A 21,928-nucleotide genomic window follows, 5' to 3' on the forward strand; every position below is an offset into this window, starting at 1 on the left:
CGGTGCGACTTATACTGTATAGTCCGAAAAATACGGTAAAGCTCGTTTAATACATGTAACGCTAAATTTGACCAGTAGAGGGCGACAAGTTTTAGTTGTGATAAGTCACATACAGTGTGAGAATGTTAACTCATTTCTATATGTGTGTCAACATCTGTTGATAATTGTGTGAATGTATTAACACTAAACCTTCTATTTTATTTATGTTAAATACACAATGGACGTTATACTTCTGTTGTGTTTATTTTATGTTTCTATTTTCAGTTTTACAAACCTAAATGATAGAAGAAGCGTAAATAAATAAAACCGAGGAAGGAAATTAATTCAAAAGACGAAACATCAATCCCCAACAAAACTTCTGTTTCTTCATGCTTTTAACTTAGCTGCACACACTGGAAACGAGTAGCCGGGACAGAATAATGAAGTGTAAAAGCTGATGTGTTTATTTTGTAATAAAGTAAATGCAGTTGCAAAGGAATAAAACCTGCGGAGTCCCTTTCTGACCAAACATCCACATTTCAATGTCCGGCCCCTGAGCCCTTGGGCTCTTAAAACTATTATTTTCAGTGTGGTTGCTATGATTTATGTCGGCACCGGTGCCATTTTGTTACTGAGTATCGAACCGTACACCTATTTGTTACGTCTATGCCAAAGGTGTTAAACTCGTTTTAATTGAGGGCCACATCGCAGTTAGGGTCGCTTGTAACAGTGAATGATATATAAATAACGTCATCACACAATTATTTAATATTACCCTATATTCCGGACTATAGAGCGCAACGTTATATAAGCCACAACCAATTAATTTGAGAAGAAAAAATATTTTCCCATATGTTATAAAAAACGCAGATACAGTATATATATACATTATGAAATTAGTTATTTACACAGAAAGAGTTTGTAAATGTTTATTTACATACTTAAATTGTTTCCAAACGGTGTGTCATGATCCGTTGCCCGGGTCATGTTTTGTTTAGTTAAAGACTTCCTTAGTTCTGTTTCAGCACCCCTGGGATTGTGTTTTTTTGGTTGCCATGGGTGCTGATTATTTTCACCTGCCTCTGATTAGTGTTCGGGACGCTCACCTGCTCCCGGGCACTAATCACAGAGCTATTTATTCCTGCTTTTCGACTCACTCGGTCTGGCTGTCTTGTTTGCTTCACGCAACATGTTACATTGATTTCTTGCTTCCTTGTTTCATGCTAAGCTTTTTCTTTAGCTTACGATAGCTTCCCATGCTATCGGTACGCTTCCTATATTTTTGTATTCCTACCTGACTTATTTATGGTAAATAAATCATTGTCTTACCTGCACTCTGCCTCCTGAGTTCCGTCTGCATCCTGGAAAAACGATCCGTGCATTAATATGCAACCCCGCCGTAACACGGTGCCTGTAACACGGCAGAAAAACGGCGGATAAACAGAAGTCATCGTTGTGGACGAGCTCTACAATCAGCTAAACAGACTCAATAAGTCCACGGTGACATTTTGGGGGATTTACGAAACTGAAACAATACGAAAAAGATGCATTGTAACTTGTATGTTAATAATACTAACAAAGATGCTCGTAAACGTGTTAGCATATTAGCTACTGCTAACGACGCTAGCCTCATTAGATTGCGATAGCACATACAAATATATGCATGAAAACATTCCTACAGACATCACACTTGGGACTGTTTGGTAAGTCAGAATTGTTTTAGCTATATTTTAAAACTTGCAAATGTTGATTTGAGGGATGAATGAAGAATCCATACGTGTAGAGACGCTATTCACGGCTAGAAGACGGAACAACAATTGTACTTCCGGTTGAAAGCTCTAAGGGCAAACTCGTCCAAAAGATGGCACTATGACACAAACTTTTTGAGTGTCTTTTCTTGTTTTTTTTTAAAACTATTTGCATTATGGCTGTCAGTGAAGAAAAATCCACTAATCAGCCACACTGTTTTATAAGGTGCAGGGTTCAAACCATATGAAAAAAGTAGCGGCTTATAGTCCGTAATTTAGGATATATACATTTTTTACATACACTGTACACAAAAATCTGTAGATTTTACAGTAAAAACTTAGTTTAGTTGTCAAAATATTACCGTCAAATTTACAATGTTTTTTTTTTTACAATATCTCCTATAAATGGAAAATGTAAAACAGTACCAGTGTTTTTACTGTAAAATCTGCGGTTGTTTTTGTAAACGGAAAAACGGCACCACTGTTTTTTTCGGATAAAATTCTGGTAACTGAGCTACCAGGTTTTTTTTTACTGTAAAAAATATTTTTCCAGTGTACGATTGGATGGATAACTTGATTGCTTTAAAATCAAGAGTCCAGCCATTATTTTTAGCATTTATTTTTATTTGAACTACATTTTTTTTTAATGTATGGTAATATGATATCTGCTGCAATGTTAGATAAAGTTGAACATATATACAATTATATGCAGCAATTGTATATTTTTCTGTCAAAATAGAAAGTTTTAGTCCGATAATGGCTTTTTTGCCGATATCCGATATTCCGATATTGTCCAACTCTTAATTACCGATTCTGATATCAACCGATACCGACATACTGTATACAGTCGTGGAATTAACACATTATTATGCCTAATTTTGTTGTGATGCCCCGCTGGATGCATTAAACAATGTAACAAGGTTTTACAAAATAAATCAACTCAAGTTATGGTAAAAATGCCAACATGGCACTGCCATATTTATTATTGAAGTCACAAAGTGCATTATTTTATTAACATGCCTCAAAACAGCAGCTTGGAATGTGATATTATGAGGCGGTTGAGGTGGGCGGGGTCTAGGGGGGATCAGCGGGGGGTGTATATTGTAGCGTCCCGGAAGAGTTAGTGCTGCAAGGGGTTCTGGGTATTTGTTCTGTTGTGTTTATGTTGTGTTACGGTGCGGATGTTCTCCCGAAATGTGTTTGTCATTCTTGTTTGGCGCATATTTGTAACAGTGTTAAAGTTGTTTATACGGCCACCCTCAGTGTGACCTGTATGGCTGTTGACCAAATATGGCTTGCATTCACTTGTGTGTGAAAAGCCGTAGATATTATGTGACTGGGCCGGCAGGCAAAGGCAGTGCCTTTAAGGTTTGTTGGCACTCTGTACTTCTCCCTACGTCCGTGTACACAGCAGAGTTTTAAAAAGTCATACATTTTCCTTTTTGAAACCGATACCGATAATTTCCGATATTACATTTTAAAGCATTTATCGGCCAATAATATCGGCAGTCCGATTTTATCGGACATCCCTAGAAACTTTATTATATTTAGTAAGTAAAGATTAATTCCCGGCCACATAAAAAGATGTGGCGGGCCAGATATGGCACCTGGGCTGTGAGTTTGACACCTTTGGTATATGCAACAATCTATTTGAAAATTAGCATCATTGCTGCTGTACGTGTGAGCAAAAATGTATGGTTTTGTTATGTATTACTTTTGGAATGGTTATTGAAGTACGTAAACTAGTCAAATGTGTGCAAATGTGTGTTTTTGTGAAGCACTGCCTGAGAGTTAATCATTTTGCTTTCATATTACTAAAGGAGCAGCATTCCCAGCTTCCGGATGAACTCAAAGAAAGCGATGACACATCAGAGAAGACGTCCCCAAACAAGAACCTCAAATCACCACAGAAAAGCTCCAAGCGGCTTAAAACAACACCATTTAAAATAGCACTGCTGGATTCGACGGATTTCGACGGAGAAATGGAAGTAAGCATGACAAGACAAATGCGGTGACGGGTTCTTTTTGTCCTCTGGTTGTTTTCCTCTGTGGGCGGGTCATTGTCTAATAACGCAGCACAGAGTGGATGAGGCAGGCAGAGGGAATAAAAGACGATGCCCCGCTGAGAGCTCATGGAGGGTGCAAGGCCAGAGTAATGTTGCTTTAACAAAAAAAAAGTCAAACTGTTTCTGAATAGACATCTGTTATGTTTACCCCAGCAATGTCATATAGGATGAGTGGAAGGGAAACTGAAGACACTAGAATTCAGAAATCCAGTTAAAATATAATTTTGTTTTAGGATTGGTAAATTTGAATAAGCCTTTAGGTCATGTATTAATATGAATAACTAACTATAAATCCCAAAACCAGTGAAGTTGGCACGTTGTGTAAATGGTAAATAAAAACAGAATACAATGATTTGCAAATCATTTTCAATCTACATTCAATTGAATAGACTGCAAAGACAAGATATTTAATGTTCAAACTGAAAAACTTTGTTATTTTTTGCAAATATTAGCTCATTTGAAATTTGATGCCTGCAACATGTTTAAAAAAAACTGGCAAAAGTGGGGAAAAAAGACTGAGAAAGTTGAGGAATGCTCATCAAACACTTATTTGGAACATCCCACAGGTGAACAGGCTAATTGGGAACAGGTGGGTGCCATGATTGGGCATAAAAGCAGCTTCCATGAAATGCTCAGTCATTCACAAACAAGGATGGGGCGAGGGTCACCACTTAGTGAACAAATGCGTGAGCAAATTGTCGAACAGTTTAAGAATAACATTTCTCAACCAGCTATTGCAAGGAATTTAGGGATTTCACCATTTCGATCCCTCAGGCGGTACTGCATCAAAAAGCGACATCAGTGTGTAAAGGATATCACCACATGGGCTCAAGAACACTTCAGAAAACCACTGTCAGTAACTACAGTTTGTCGCTACATCTGTAAGTGCAAGTTAAAACTACTATGTAAAGCGAAAGCCATTTATCAACAACACCCAGAAAAAGCGCCGGCTTCGCTGGGCCCGAGCTCATGGACTAATGCAAAGCGTAAAAGTGTTCTGTGGTCTGATGAGTCCACATTTCAAATAGATTTTGGAAACTGTGGACGTCATGTCCTCCGGAACAAAGAGGGAAAAAACCATCCGGATTGTTCTAGGTGCAAAGTTAAAAAACCAGCATCTGTGATGGTATGGGGGTGTATTGGTGTGAAGGCACCATTAATGCTGAAAGGTACATACAGGCTTTGGAGCAACATATGTTGCTATCCAAGCAACGTTGTCACAGACGCCCCTGCTTATTTCAACAAGACAATGCCAAACCACGTGTTACAACAGCGTGGCTTCATAGTAAAAGAGTGCGGGTACTAGACTGGCCTGCCTGTAGTCCAGACCTGTCTCCCATTGAAAATGTGTGGCACAATATGAAGCCTAAAATACCACAACAGAGACCCCCGGACTGTTGAACAACTTAAGTTGTACATCAAGCAAGAATGGGAAAGAATTCCACCTGAAAAGCTTCAAAAATTGGTCTCCTCAGTTCCCAAATGTTAAATGAGTGTTGTTAAAAGGAAAGGCCATGTAACAAAATGGTAAAAATGCACATGTGCCAACTTTTTTGCAATGTGCTGCTGCCATTAAATTCTAAGTTAATGATTATTTGCAAAAAAATAAAAAAATAGTCGAACATTAAATATCTCTTCTTTGCAGTCGATTCAATTGAATATAAGTTGAAAAGAATTTGCAAATCTTTTGTATTCTGTTTTTATTTACCATTTACACAACGTAACAACTTCACTGGTTTTGGGTTTTGTAGTATCCAACAAAATAGTCATCTTCAGTTTCCTTCAGCCCTTTTGTCATCTTTTCAATGACATTTTTAGTTGTAGACAGTTCTCATGTTTTCTCTGCATCTTTAACAACAACCTTTCACTGTTTATTATTGTGAGCACCGAACATAAATCATTCTGTGAGTCTGGCTGTCTTAATAACAAAGCTCCTAAGTCGAGTTTGTCGGTCATTGCAGAAACACTCAAAAGGACAAATGCTGATGGACATGGTGTGTGAGCACCTCAACCTGCTGGAGAAGGACTACTATGGCCTCACCTTCGCGGACACTGACACCCAAAAGGTCAGAGGATTGCTCGCCACGGTGTTGTAACGGGTGACTTGGGTGCATAAACATGCGCAAAAAGAAATCAGCATTCCTCTCACTTGTTGGCTGGGTTGAGTGACTCCGGTATGCCCGCTCCATCACTTAGAAATAAATGGAAAAAGGAAATGCTTAGTCAGACTACAATACATGCCGAGTGTGAAAAAAGATGCTGATGGATTGATGAAAATGCCTCATTGGCTATTTGAAAGATGCACATTTTCAATTTAATTAAACATACAGTATTTCTTGGAAGCAGAGTAGGTCACAAATAATATTTTTTTGGTGTTAAAATTCAAACTAAGCATAGGGTTATCAGAAAAAACAAAACTGCTTAGTCGCTGGTGGTGAAAATAATGCCAGATATATTTTTTTAAGTAATTGGGGCTAACTGTCAGACATAATAAAGTCAAGATGTACAGTATCAGAGAAACCAACATATTATCTTACTTATTAGTTACTAGAGATGTCCGATAATATCGGCCTGCTAATATCGGAAATGATCGGTATCGTTTTTTTAAATGATCGGTATCGTTTTTTAAATTTTTTTAAATTTGTATTAAATCCACATAAAAAACACAAGTTACACTTACAATTAGTGCACCAACCCAAAAAACCTCCCTCCCCCATTCACACTCATTCACACAAAAGGGTTGTTTCTTTCTGTTATTAATATTCTGGTTCCTACATTATATATCAATATATATCAATACAGTCTGCAAGCAATACAGTCCGTAAGCACACATGATTGTGCGTGCTGCTGGTCCACTAAAAGTACTAACCTTTAACAGTTAATTTGACTCATTTTCATTCATTACTAGTTTCTATGTAACTGTTTTTATATTGTTTTACTTTCTTTTTTAATTCAAGAAAATGTTTTTAATTTATTTATCCTATTTTATTTTATAATTTTTTTTATAAAGGACCTTATCTTCACCATACCTGGTTGTCCAAATTAGGCATAATAATGTGTTAATTCCACGACTGTATATATCGGTATCGGTTGATATCTGTAATTAAGAGTTGGACAATATCAGGATATCGGCAAAAAAGCCATTATCGGACATCCTTATTAGTTACAGTTAATTTGATTAGAAAGTGGATTTGACGGTTTCTTGCAAATAATATCCACTAATTTCTGCATTTTTAACAATACTTTTGAAAGGATGATATCGATAAATGTTTGCAATCTTGAACCAGACTGGTGAAAGCGGAGGCTATTTAGCTGTGTCAGCCACCGCAAAATACTGTGGTTTTTAATCTACATAGATAGGAATGGTTACTGTTTTAAAATGGGATCAATGTCATACGTTTAAAGATGAAACAATTTGAGTACCGTATTTTTCGGAGTATAAGTCGCTCCGGAGTATAAGTCGCACCGGACGAAAATGCATAATAAAGAAGGAAAAAAAAATATATAAGTCGCACTGGAGTATAAGTCACATTTTTTGGGGAAATTTATTTGATAACACCAAGAATAGACATTTAAAAGGCAATTTAAAATAAATAAAGAATAGTGAAGAACAGGCTGAATAAGTGTACGTTATATGAGGCATAAATAACCAACTGAGAACGTGCCTGGTATGTTAACGTAACATATTATGGTAAGAGTCATTCAAATAACTATAACATATAGTACATGCTATACGTTTACCAAACAATCTGTCACTCCTAACCATGAAATCTTATACCATGAAATCTTATACGTCTAGTCTCTTACGTGAATGAGCTAAATAATATTATTTGATATTTTACGGTAATGTCTTAATAATTTCACACATAAGTCGCTCCAGAGTATAAGTCGCACCCCCGGCCAAACTATGTAAAAAACTGCGACTTATAGTCCAAAAAATACGGTAACTCAATTACAAAAAATATTGTGGCTTTTCTTCTGCATTGAGGAATCGTTTATTTAATGCTAAAGCTAAAACATGATATTACTGTTAGCTTGTCATCAAAGATATACAATACAGGCCAAAAGTTTGGACACACCTTCTCATTTCAATGCGTTTTCTTTATTTTCACGACTATTTACATTGTAGATTGTCACTGAAGGCATCAAAACTATGACACCTGTGAAGTGAAAACCATTTCAGGTGACTACCTCTTGAAGCTCATGGAGAGAATGCCAAGAGTGTGCAAAGCAGTAATCAGAGCATAGGGTGGCTATTTTGAAGAAACTAGAATATAAAACATGTTTTCAGTTATTTCACCTTTTCTTGTTAAGTACATAACTCCACATGTGTTCATTCTTAGTTGTGATGCCTTCAGTGACAATCTACAATGTAAATAGTCATGAAAAGAAAGAAAACACATTAGTAGTGGGTCCATGACGATGACTTCCGTTTTGTTTGATCAGCCGTTTTACTGCCGTGTTACAGGTACCGTTTGAAAACAATTACGGAATGTAAATAAACTTTAAAAAAATATTATATTCTGTGTAAGTTCATTTCACAACATGTGCACAACATATATATATATATATATATATATATATATATATATATATATATATATATATATATATATATATATATATATATATACATACATATGTATATATATATATATACATATATATATATATATACATATATATACATATATATATATATATATATATATATATATATATATATATATATATATATATATATATATATATATATATATATATATATATATATATATATGTGGCTTATCCGGTGCGGCTAGTATATGGAAACCTGTTTTTCTCTCATAAAATTTAGTGGGTGTGGCTTATATACTGGAAATATGGTGTGTATATATACATATATATTAGTGTTTTATCCGATTACTCGATTAATTAAAGGAATGTTCAGTAGAATATCTGGTTATTATTGTAATCGATAAATTACTCCAGTAATTCCACAATAACGTCAGACTGAGCCTTCAAAACCTTTAAAAAATATTGTTTCTTTTTACTTCTTAATCAGTCTTAAAAACTTGTATCTGTCTGTCCATCTCGGTTTAATTATTTTTTGCTTCTGGCAATGTGTACAGAAACTCTGGGAGTGTTTGACTTAGGTCTATGTGGATGAATGGGGGGTGCACAGATCTGGCTTATTGTGATTAAATTACATAATTGACTGCATTGAGCAAAGGGGGCCTCTCTGTCGGTCTTTTCAAACGCTCGCTCGTTGGTAGGTCGCAGATTTTGAAAGACGCCGGCCTCCCCGCAGCAGGTATGTGATTGCACAACGAGGCCACAAAGGAACAGTCTGCCTTTTGAAGACAGAAAAGATGAAGTCCCTTTTAAATCTGGTGCATCTCATCTGCCAGTCATTACCGCAGGGGCAACTTGACAGCGCATGTGTACGGGATGGTTGATGAGTGGGCTGGAGCATGAGCTTGGCACATGTAGACACAACGATGGGGTTTTATACACATGTGAACTTATATTAAAGATACAATTAGAGGCGAAAGCAACATGCATATTTCCAATTGTAATCTATTGGGTGAGAAAGCATTTTACTGGTCTCATTGAGTTGGACCTATGTGCAGACAGTCTTAACCATAAAAAAGAACAGTTTAAATATGTATTTATTATTGAAATATAATCCATACTTCCATTTCCTACTGCTTGTCCCTCTCGGGATAATATTACTGTATATTTAGGTCCATGTTGAGCATATCAAAAATCAAAATTAGATCTTCCAACTGTGTTTGTGTAACACATGCCAGCGTGTGTGATACTACATTGTGTAAACGTCACCGCCCAATGCCTTACGAGCTGTGCTGGACAATGACTTGACGGCTTTTTGCTCATTGGCTTGCACTGTGTGAAATTCTGCGAGAACCCATGTTCAATGCGGAGGCTTTTTGATTATTGATTGATTGAGTTTTATTAGTAGATTGCACAGTACAGTAAATATTCCGTACAATTGACCACTAAATGGTAACACCCGAATAAGTTTTTCAACTTGTTTAAGTCGGGGTCCACGTTAATCAATTCATGGTAAATACCAGGCAGGGTAAATACCATTTGCAAACTAAGAACGAAAACATTACGGTTAAAGGGCTATCGTTCTGTTAGTACTCCTTCCAGAACAGATAAAATAATCAAAGTTCTAATGACTTTTTGAGTTCTATTCAGAGACATATTAAACGCTCAAGTTTTTAGAAATCAGAAAATTTGAGCAGATACACATTTTTTTCCCCCCAAATCAGGCAAGCTATAATGATTATAATTATTAAAGAGATGTATATCCACACAGTAGGATTACACTTTGATTTTACACGACCTGAGCTGGAGGTAATATATGTGCTTGCATTTAAAAAGCTTTTTATGCATTTTGTTTAACTAGTTGCAGTATCTATAAAGAACGCTTTGTGTTTCGACATGAAAAGCCATTTTATTATTACCAATAATATTTGTTTGATATTTTACATTACAAAGCAAAATATTAGGGATGCACAATTTTTTTTCCCAAGTCATTACTGATACAGGCAATTTCCTGCTTGTCGAGACATATCAATTTTGTATTTTTTTATTTGATTAAACTAGTTTGTGCACACCTTTTTTGCGGCTGGCTTTGTGGCAACTTTTTTAGCAGTGCAGGCCTTTTTTTGTATGTTATCAAAACACTGTTGTGACGATGCCTGCGTTTCATGTGGCTGATTAGGTTTAATGAGTTGAAGCTTGATTTTTTTTTTCCCCCTTGTGGAATGTCTGCAGAACATTTGGTGCAAATAGCACGCAAAACGTCTTTGTCTGAAACAGTAGCGCTTGATTTTCTCACCCTTATCCACCTAATATCGCCTTAGTGGAGCATTGTTTAAAAATCAGACCTACCGTATTTTCCGAACTATATAGCGCACAGGTATATAAGCCACACCCACTACATTTTAGAAGAAACATTTTTTATATATATTTAAGCCGCACCAAACTAAAGCCAGAGATATATATGTTGTGAAACTCATATATATATATATATATATATTCATATATAAGTATTTATTTACATACCTTAATTGTTTCCAAACGGTGCTTTCAACACGGCAGTAAAACGGCGAATCAAACAAAACAGAACTCGTAGTGGAAGCTAACTCTCCAATCAGCTAAACAGACTTAATAAACCCACGGTAACGTTTTGGTGAATTTACTGAGGAATTTTTGAAACTGAAACAATACAAAAAGAATGCCGTTGTAAATTAATAATATTAAAACAGACACTTGTAAACGTCTTAACATATTAGCTAATGTTAATGACGCTAGCTACAATAACACATACAAATATGCATGAAAACACTCCTACAGACATCACACATGGGACGATTTAGTAAGTATGAATTGTTTTAGTTGTATTGTACAACTTAAAAAGGTTGCTTGGAATGATTGAAGAATCCATACAAGTGTCTCTAAGTAGAGACACTACGGACGACCAGAAGACAGAACGGCACTTGTACTTCCGGTTCAAAGTACTGAACGAAAAGAAATACTATACGCCCCGTAACAACCGCAGTGAGCAAACTTGTCCAAAAGATGGTGCCAAAGCACAAACAGTAACACAATGAAAACTTGAATACAAAACATTATGGCCCTGAGTGAAGAAAAATGCATAAATTAGCCGCACTGGTTTATAAGCTGCAGGGTTCAAAGCATAGGAAAAAAGTAGCCTGATTTTACAGTATTTTTAGGGAAGGCAGGTTTATTTAGAGAGAACAATTTTAATTCAAATTAAAATAAATCAAATAGGGTAGATACAATACTTTCAGTAGTCATATGCGCAATTAAAAGTGTTTTCAGGCTGCATTTGAATTTTGCCAACATATAGGCCCGTCTCACATCTTCTAAAAGACTATTCCAGATTTTAGGAGCATAGAACTGAAACACAGTTTCACCATGTTTAGTCCTGACTCTGGGCACCAGCAGGAGACCACTCCCTGAGGCTCTCAGAGTTCAAGATGGTTCCAACATGTCAGAGATGTCCTTTAGCACAAGACCATGAAAAGACTTAGCTGTTTTAACAGGAAGCCACTGCAGTGACCTAAGCACCGGACTAATGTGGTCATATTTCCTGGTTCTAGTTGGGATTTTGCAGCATTTTGTATGTACTGCAGCTGCTTTACAGCTCGTTTAGAGAGCCCAGTGAGAAGGCCAATCCAGTAGTCTAACCATCCCAGACACAAAGGCATGGATTAGTCTTTCTAAGTCTGATTTAGACATTATTCCTCTGATTTTGATGTCAAAATGATCTGTACAATATTTATCACGCACTCCTACAAAAATATATAAACAAATACTTTGCAAAACCACACTGATAATGTAATAATAAACCATTCCACATATCCCAAAGAGAATATGCCATAGCCCTTTTCATCTATATATTGTGATTTAAAGCATGTGTGACTTTGGGTCAATATGCTCTGATGAGTTCTTCTTGCAGCCAAATAATAAATGGTGCCACTGCTGGCAATGCAGCCTGCTGCATGATCAAATATGATAAGAGCAGCAGGGTAAAGAGGAGCCATTTGCAACACAATGAAGAAACAGATGCTTTCATTAAATCTTCTCTCTGCACATTTGAACAGCTCAGCAGAGGGAGGGCTCCCATTCTTTATTTAACCATACAAATAGGCTGTCATTAGGGACACCGATGGCAATTAAAAGCAAAAATGTGTCACCAGAGTCATATTTCCTGTTTGCCCTGTGTGAATTCTGCCTCCTGTCTTCCAGAACTGGTTGGACCCCTCCAAGGAAATCAAGAAACAGATGCGCAGTGAGTGTCCTATGCCAGGATAATACCTATTTCACTGCTTGTCAAGCTAACAAATTGGTGCAACATTTCATATCACGCTTCCATCCAGCTCCATGATTGATGGCAATATAATGAGATCCAATACATGCACTGTTGTAAAAATGAAACAAGTTGTAATTAATTAAAATTAGTAACACATGTTATATGTATTTAAAAAGAACCATTGTGTCATCAATTGTCCATTGGCAGCCAATAAAAAATACATAGCTTATGTACTAAATCACAGGCGAAGCAACATACTGTCGATTATTAGACTTGCCAGCAGTTTTTTCTGGTTATGTCACATTTGACAACAGGAGAATGGACTGGGTGGGAAGTCGGGGAAAGAAAAGACAGATCCCAGCAGGAACAAGACATTAAAACAACGTTGAGAACTTGTCGAATTAGGTCCTGACGTTGAGCAACTCAAACATAACGTTGAACCGACATGCTTTTTGACCACGTTTAATCAATGTTGGGTTCTGACGTTTATTTGATCATTGTATTTTGGTCATTTACCAACCGATATTCTACAACACAAACGCAACGTTGAAACAACATGCTTTTTGACGACGTTTATTCAATGTCGGGTTGTGACGTTGATTTGACCATTGAAATATGGTCATTTCCCAACAACATTGTCTCAATTTACAAATACAACTATATTGCAACGTTGTTTCAAAGTCAGTTTTAAAGGACATGTACATATAATCAACGTTGTATCAATGTCTTGTGCCTGCTGGGTCCACCAGTCGACATGTACACCCATTGCAATGTTGTCAACAAAAGTACCAGAGATCGGTTAAGCAACGCCTTTGCAGCAAAGTGATTAATCAGGATTCATCCGATTTCAAAAGTGTGATTAATCTAATTTTAAAAATATATATATCATTTGTCGGCACTATTTTGTTGTTGTTATTCAACACACTTAAAACCCCACTTAAGAACTTTGAGTTTTGGTTGATTTTGGCGGTGCCTGTAGACCAAAGCGATAGTGTTTTGCCAGAAGAAGACCACATTTCGCATGAGGACTAGCGCATATAGCATCAAACTGACATCATGTATTATTGGCACAAATATTGCGTAACTAATGGCTATGCTGATGTTAAATAGCAGACACTATCAAGAAATGATCTTGGATTGCGCTACAAAAATGATGCTTCTACCAAGAATGTATCGGGGCGGATGCAGGTCCGAAGCAAAGAAAGACCGGCGGGAGAGTTTTGTTCGAAGGAAGTAGTGTGGAACTATCACGCTAGTGGCTATTTATTGCTACCACGTAAATTCCAGATAACTAATATTAATTAGCATTATTGTTTTGATTTGAGCATCGAAAGTTACTTACTAGATTAGCAGGAACAGAGCCGAGGCTAAATTGGTCTAAAATCCCCTGTCTTTGGAGCCCACGCCAGCGAGTGAAAGCCAGCACGCAGGTGTTCGCATCGACTTCCTTCTTTTTAACGAATGGGAAGGAGGAAGACATATGCTGTAAAGCAAATTAGCACATTCGTAGTTTTTTGTGTGGCATGTGTTCATTAAGTGCCAGTGAAAGCAATACAGACCCCCTCAGGCCATGACAGTTGTAAGTCCATGTGTCATCCCAAAAATTATGAAAATATTTTATGAAGGTTGAAAAGGTACTTAGTGCTGCTTTGAGTGTAATCTATAAATTCAAATGGCATTTGAAAACAATAATAAATAAACCCGTGTATCATTTGAATATTTTAGTATTGCCCAATAAAGTATGTTTATAAAAAGTACAGTTCCATCTCCCCATTAGCTTGAGAGTCCTTGGTCTGTAAAACGTTGAAAACCCCTATTATAGAATATTGTTGAAATAATACCCGTTGGAAAGCATCACTCAAAACTAAGTATTAAGACTGCAGCTAACGATTATTTTTCTATCGATTAATCTATAGATTATTTTTTTGATTAATCTATAGATTATTTTTTCGATTAATCTATAGATTATTTTTCCTTTTACCGATTATTTTTTTATTCAAAATGAAGATGAAAAAATAAATGTAGGCCCGTTTTTTCAAAAGGCATGGCTTTTATTTACAAAAAAAAAAGAAGTATGGCCACTCAGTCAACATTGACAACAACATGACTAAATATTCTGTAATAATGTAAACATTTAAAACTTTTAACATTTAACAAAATTAAAAGTAGCTTATTTGCTTTTTAATGTGCAAATATAAAAGTCAACATCCAGTGCAAATCTTAATATTCTGCAATAGTATAAGCATTTCAAAAGTAAAAGTATTGCTTATTTTGCTTTAAAATGTGCAAAAATAAAGATAAACATCCAATACAAAAAAGTGCAAAACGAAATATTCTGTAACAACAGTGTAAACATTTCAACAAAAGTGAAAGTATTGCTTATTTGCTAAAATGTGCAAAAATAAAGATAAACATCCAATACAAAAAAGTGCCAATCTAAATATTCTGGAGCACTGTAAACATTAAGTATTGCTTTTAAAATGTGCAAAATAAACATCCAGTCCAACACAGTACACAATAACCAATTCTACTCATTCCAGTGAGTGACTAACAGTTGTAATGAAGAAAGGTTAGCATGTCTACGCTCAGAAGGGGTCGATGTGGCTGGAACTGAGAGGTAATTAGCCTTCACCTCAAGCCAGGACTGCGAGTGAGCTGAGCTGCAGTTTATATTTCTAGAAGGTCAACGGGCTCATAGTGATGTTACTAGTAGTTGACTGGGAGGTGTTTATTATCATTTGGGGAGAGTCCGCTGCCTGATGCTCACCTGCTAAACACCTATCTGCTCCACGCTGAAGCGCTGACTACATGCGCTCTGAACACACACTGCTGATTGGCTGATAATGCTTCGTGTGTACCAATCAGATGGTTGTGTGGGTGGGACAATGCTGCGTGCTGAGACAGAGTCAGAGGAGTGAAGCAGCTTGTTAAGACTTTAGCAGCTAAAGTTAGCTTTAGCTTAGAAACTCGTTCGGTACACCCCCGTACCGAACCGAAAGCCCCGTACCGAAACGGTTCAATACAAAACACGTACCGTTACACCCCTAGCAGATACAAATGACACATTCATGTTTTTGTGTAATGATGACAACGTATGCTCGCGCGGACGATTGACTAGTTGATGGTTTTCTTTTCAAATGTTCGTTCATAGCCGTTGTGCTTCTATGATAGGCCATTTCCGCTCGACACAGTGTGCATACAACAACATTATTAGGCCGTGTATTGAAATACTCCCACACTTTTGACCACTTTTGGCATGCTTCCCCCCCCCCTCGCTCGCATCGTCTGCTTTGATCGTCTGCTTTGCGCTTCGCCATGACGGTAGTGTGACGTAAATATGCGACGCGTCGACGCACAAAAACGGCGTCGACGTATTTACGTAACCGATGACGTCGACTACGTCGACGCGTCGTTTCAGCCTTACTAAGTATTACCACTAGGGCTGCCAAAATTAACAAGTGAACGCATGTTATTAATCACAAAAACATATCGGATTAATCATGTATATACACAAATTAATCACACAATTTATTTTGACTGTACTTGCTCTTTTACCTTAACCGCAGATGGTTACCTGAAAGGTGGCAAAGGTTGTTATACAGTCAATGACCAATGCATATGTCAGTCAATTAACTGAGTGAGGAGACTCCAACTGGTGTGCTCGCTGACAAATTTGACTTCAAAATACACCCTGACTGGACTTTACATACAACTGTTACCACATTTTGAACACATATAGTACATGGTGTGCATTTGAGTAAAACAAAGTCAATTTAAATTACACAAGCGAGTATAACCTGTGATTTATCATGATTAATCCAAATTCAAAAGTGTGATTGATCTGACTTAATTTAAAATAATTTGACAGCACTCTGTAAGTGAATGTCTACGTTACAATAAAAACTATTTCCACAAAAATTATGCAAAAGGAGAAACCCTTCATATTAATCTGGATATAAGATCCAGATTTGATAGCGGATAGCAGTTCACGTTCCAGGTGGTACAGATGGCATCCTGTCTGTGCTCTACCACTAATGCTCACTAAGTTTGCTAAGGGAGAGGCTGAATGCATTACAGACCTTGCATTGGATCTAATTATATTATACATATACATGAGTGTACATCCTTTATTTCTGACGAGGACAGACATGACAGCTGTATATTTTCAGCTCTCATTCTCTCTGCAGACTGTCCGTGGCACTTTGCCTTTGCTGTCAAGTTCTACCCTCCGGACCCCTCTCAACTCACCGAGGATATCACCAGGTAGAGTAAAAGAAACACACACAATCGAACCGCATGAAGTGTTGGGACTCCTCTAGGTGTCCTTTCAATGTTAATTTGAATAGAAAGTGCTTGTCCATTCTGCCAATGGCACGCCGTTTGCCATTTTCCTAAATATTTCTCATCTTTGCATAGAAGCGCTATAACATTTTGCACGGTATATTGGTCCTCATATCAAAGCAAACCAAATCTCCCCTTTTTAAGGATTAGACCTGGAATGCTGCTAACAGCCGAGGATTTACTCGGCTGAATACGTGCTGGAGCTTGCCTGGCCTCAGCCTTGTTTGACTGCCAAAGCTTTCCTTTCCTTCCCTTTTTTCCACCTGACAGATACTACCTATGTCTGCAGCTGAGGGAGGACATGCTGTCAGGTCGACTGCCGTGCTCGTTCGTCACCCACGCCCTACTGGGTTCCTATACCGTTCAGGCGGAGCTCGGCGACCACGATCAGGACGAGCACGGCTCGGACTACGTCAGCGATTTACGTTTTGCACCCAATCAGACTCGCGAGCTGGAGGAGAGAGTGATGGAGCTCCATCGAAACTACAAGTACAACTCGACACGCCGCTGTTTAAATCCCATTTTTATCCTCCCATCAATAAGTCCGTTATCTCCTGATGAGGTTTTCATATTTCCAAATATTTCATCACACTTCCTTGCTATCTGTACTTGAGTTGTAGAAAGGATGGCTCTGATCACTGAAACGTACTCACACTCAAATACAACAGTTTTCCCAACACAAAGTTAATTAAGGATTTCATTTTGAAAACTTTACACCACAGGTGTCAAACTCAATTCAGCTCATTTACGGTGGCCTGCCACATCACTTAATGTGATCCACATTTTCATACAAAGTGGCTCACAACATCATTTAAAATCGCCCGCCACATCATTTAACCTGACCCACTACGTCATTTAATGTAGCCCGCCACATCATTTTAAGTGGCCCGCCACGTCATGTAAGGTAGCCAGCCAGATCATTTATAATGGACCGCCACATCATTTAAATTGGCCCATCACGTCATTTAAATTGGCAATCACGTCATTTAAACTGACCCACCTTGTCATTTAAATTGGCCTGCCACGTTATGTAAAGTAGCCCGCCATATCATTTAAAAGTGGCTTGTCACGTTATTTAATGCAGCCCGCCATGTCATTTAAAGTTTCCTACCATTTCATTTTAAGTGGCCCGCCATGTCATTTACAGTGACCGTCACGTCATTTTAAGTGGCCCGCCACATCATTTAAATTAACCCATCACATCATTTAATGTGGCCTGCCACGTTATGTAAAGTAGCCCGCCATTTCATTTAAAAGTGGCTTGTCACGTTATATAACCATTTCATTTATTTTGGCCCGCAATGTCATTTTAAGTGGCCCGTCACTGCATTTAAATTAGCCCATCACGTCATTTAAAGTAGCCTGCCTTGTCATTTTAGGTGGCCCGCCTTGTCATTTAAAGTGGCCTGCCACATTATGTAAAGTAGCCCACCATATCATTTAAAAGTGGCTTGTCACGTTATTTAATGAAGCCCGCCATGTAATTTAACGTTTTCTACCATTTCATTTAATCTGGCCCGCAATGTCATTTAGAGTGACCCGTCACGTCATTTTAAGTGGCCCGCCACATTTAAATTAGCCCATCATGTCATTTAAAGTGGCCTGCCTTGTCATTTAAAGTGGCCCGCCTTGTCATTTAATATGGCCTGCCACGTTATGTAAAGTAGCCCGCCATATCATTTAAAAGTGGCTTGTCACGTTATTTAATGCAGCCCGCCATGTCATTTAAAGTTTCCTACCATTTCATTTTAAGTGGCCCACCATGTCATTTAGAGTGACCGTCACGTCATTTTAAGTGGCCCGCCACATCATTTAAATTAGCCCATCACATCATTTAATGTGGCCTGCCACGTTATGTAAAGTAGCCCGCCATTTCATTTAAAAGTGGCTTGTCACGTTATTTAACCATTTCATTTATTTTGGCCTGCAATGTCATTTAGAGTGACCGTCACGTCATTTTAAGTGGCCCGTTTCTGCATTTAAATTAGCCCATCACGTCATTTAAAGTAGCCTGCCTTGTCATTCAATGTGGCCCGCTTTGTCATTTAAAGTGGCCTGCCACATTATGTAAAGTAGCCCGCCATATCATTTAAAAGTGGCTTGTCACGTTATTTAATGCAGCCCGCCATGTCATTTAACGTTTTCTATCATTTCATTTAAAGTGGCCCGCAATGTCATTTAGAGTGAACCGTCACGTCATTTTAAGTGGCCCGTCACATCATTTAAATTAGCCCATCACGTCATTTAAAGTGGACTGCCTTGTCATTTAAAGTGGCCCGCCTTGTCATTTAACATGGCCTGCCACGTTATGTAAAGTAGCCCGCCATATCATTTAAAAGTGGCTTGTCACGTTATTTAATGCAGCCCGCCATGTCATTTAACGTTTTCTATCATTTCATTTAATCTGGCCCGCAATGTCATTTAGAGAGACCCGTCACGTCATTTTAAGTGGCCTGCCACATCATTTAAATTAGCCCATCACATCATTTAATGTGTAATTAAAATTGGCCTGCCATGTTATGTATAGTAGCCTGCCATGTCATTTAAAGTTTCCTACCATTTCATTTAAAGTGGCCTGCCACATCATTTAGAGTAGCCTGCCAAATGATTTTAATATTTTTCCACCACATCATTTAATGTAGCCTGCCACATCATTTATTGTAGCCTGCCAAATTATTCTAATATTTTTCCACCACATCATTTAAACCGGCCCACCACTTCATTTGATGTAAGCCGCCACTTTATTTAAAATGGCCCGCTGCATCATTTAAATTGACCCGCCACATTATTTAAAATGGCACGCCTTGTCATTTTTAAAGTGGGCTGCCACATTATTGCCATGCCAATTAATGTAGCCCCGCCATATCATTTAAAATGGTCTACCACATGGTTCGCCACATCATTTTAAGGAGCCCGCCATATCATTTATGTGGCCTCCGAAAGGTTAGAAATAATTAAGAATTTTCTGGCTAAATGTATTTGTTCTTTCAATTTTGGCAGAAAAATGTACTGCACATAATCATATAATATCCTGGGTAAATATTATCTAATCATCTACAACAAGATGTTCAAAGCATTTTTTTTTTGTCAAAAATAATTACTTAAATACCTGCTTGTCACCTTGACTTGCGATTTCACAGCAAGTTATCCATCAATCTGTTAGTAAAAAAATTTAATAATAAAAATTAATTTCCTTTGCAAATTTTGTAACGACGCTATTATATGTTTATAATCACATCTGTTGCAAGCGACCCTCAATAAAAATGAGTCTGACGACCCTGCTTGATATAAAAGGACGCAAGCATGACATTAAGCTAGTTCTGCTCCCTGTGTGCTTAAGGATGAATGATTTACAAATTAAGACTGCAAACATGTATGTTGGTTACAGATGTTTCTACCCACAGGGGTATGACTCCAGCAGAGGCTGAAATTAACTTCTTGGAGAATGCAAAGAAACTGTCCATGTATGGGGTGGACCTGCACCACGCTAAGGTTAGTAGGCTCAGTAACTTATAAAAACTGATTTCAAATGTGCGTGAATCATTTCATTTTTTTTGTCTTTTTCCCCCTGCAGGATTCGGAAGGGATCGACATAATGCTGGGCGTCTGTGCCAACGGCCTGCTCGTATACCGTGATAGGCTGAGGATCAACCGCTTTGCTTGGCCCAAAATCCTTAAGATCTCCTATAAGAGGAGCAACTTTTACATCAAGATACGGCCTGGCGAGGTATATCTTCCATTGACGATTGCTTAAGAAGTCAATCTAACATAATAGTTGCATAACAACAATGCAATGTAGTCTGAGTTACAGTACAGTATATGTTCTGTACTATAAGCCCTACCCAGCAGCCTCGCAGTACACTACACGTATAGTACTAATACAAGTACAGTAGTACCTTAACTGAGAGCTTAATTGGTTCTGTGATGGAGCTCTTAACTTAAAACACATGTACGGTATCTCAAATTATCGTCTCCCATTGAAATTGGTGCTTGGCCCTGTCACACCAAATTTCTTCCCCCTACAAAAACCTTCCCCCCATTTACTTCCGGGGTCATTTCCTCATACGTCATTTCCTCTTACTTACGTAATTCCTCTTACGTCATTGACAGCGATCGAAATTAACCCTGAAGTAGTGTTGACCCGTGGAAAACGAATCAAAAATCGTTTAATTCTCCGTCCTGTACGGTAGTCAAATGTGCAATGAGTATTTGTTCACATATGCATTCCCAAAGTAACACGATTTATGGGAAACATGAGTGCTGACGTAAAAACAACGAATGAAACTAAAAAAATTTAAGTTCACATAAATGTCATTTTAATTTAGTTCACTTACACAGAGAACTAAAAAAACCTGAATTTAACGAATAAATTTAGTTTTAATAAAGTTTGATAATGTTGATTTATAATGAATTAACTTATTGTACACTGTTATTCATTTCCGCATATGTCCACGAGTCAAATGTGCAGTCAGGAATATCCTCAAGTTAATTTGTCTGATTAATACTTGTCCGATTAATACAGACGTTTTGTTAACGCTATATTATAAAAAATTAAAACATTTTTAAAAAAACAAGTATCCTTCCACCAGCGACGGGCAGTCAAAGCCGAAGTGCTATCGATCGCTGTCAACGACGTAAGAGGAAATTACGTAAGAGGAAATGACCCCCGGAAGTAAATGGGGGGGGGGTTTGTAGGGGGAAGACATTTGGCGTGACAGCCCCCCTAAAACAGCACAATGTTAACATGTTACATGCCTCTAAAAAGACAACAAATAGTGTATAACAAACAATACATTAGAATGGACTACTTGTAATTGAGCTACTTTGTGTCAAACATTTCCCCTTGAGAATCAATAAAGTTTGTCTAAGTCTAATATAATAATATTGTACAGCATCTACATTGGAAAGTGGAATTTCCAGTATCTCCTCAAACTGCTTCTCCG

General features: G+C 37.6%; 1 protein-coding gene across 8 annotated transcripts in view; it reads left to right on the forward strand.

Annotated features, from left to right (window-relative positions):
• LOC133648971 (band 4.1-like protein 1) overlaps positions 1-21,928 on the forward strand; it is a 169,753-nt gene that overhangs the window by 109,752 nt on the left and 38,073 nt on the right. For all 8 annotated transcript variants that reach the window (XM_062045601.1, XM_062045583.1, XM_062045592.1 and 5 more), the window contains 7 exons: positions 3,548-3,715; positions 5,755-5,859; positions 12,581-12,623; positions 16,832-16,907; positions 17,256-17,474; positions 20,390-20,477; positions 20,560-20,712. In XM_062045601.1, the coding sequence (XP_061901585.1) occupies positions 3,548-3,715; positions 5,755-5,859; positions 12,581-12,623; positions 16,832-16,907; positions 17,256-17,474; positions 20,390-20,477; positions 20,560-20,712 (852 nt within the window). The remainder of the gene's footprint in view (positions 1-3,547; positions 3,716-5,754; positions 5,860-12,580; positions 12,624-16,831; positions 16,908-17,255; positions 17,475-20,389; positions 20,478-20,559; positions 20,713-21,928) is intronic.

The sequence above is a fragment of the Entelurus aequoreus genome, linkage group LG01 (assembly GCF_033978785.1).
Source record: "Entelurus aequoreus isolate RoL-2023_Sb linkage group LG01, RoL_Eaeq_v1.1, whole genome shotgun sequence".
Taxonomy (NCBI): Eukaryota; Metazoa; Chordata; class Actinopteri; order Syngnathiformes; family Syngnathidae; genus Entelurus; species Entelurus aequoreus.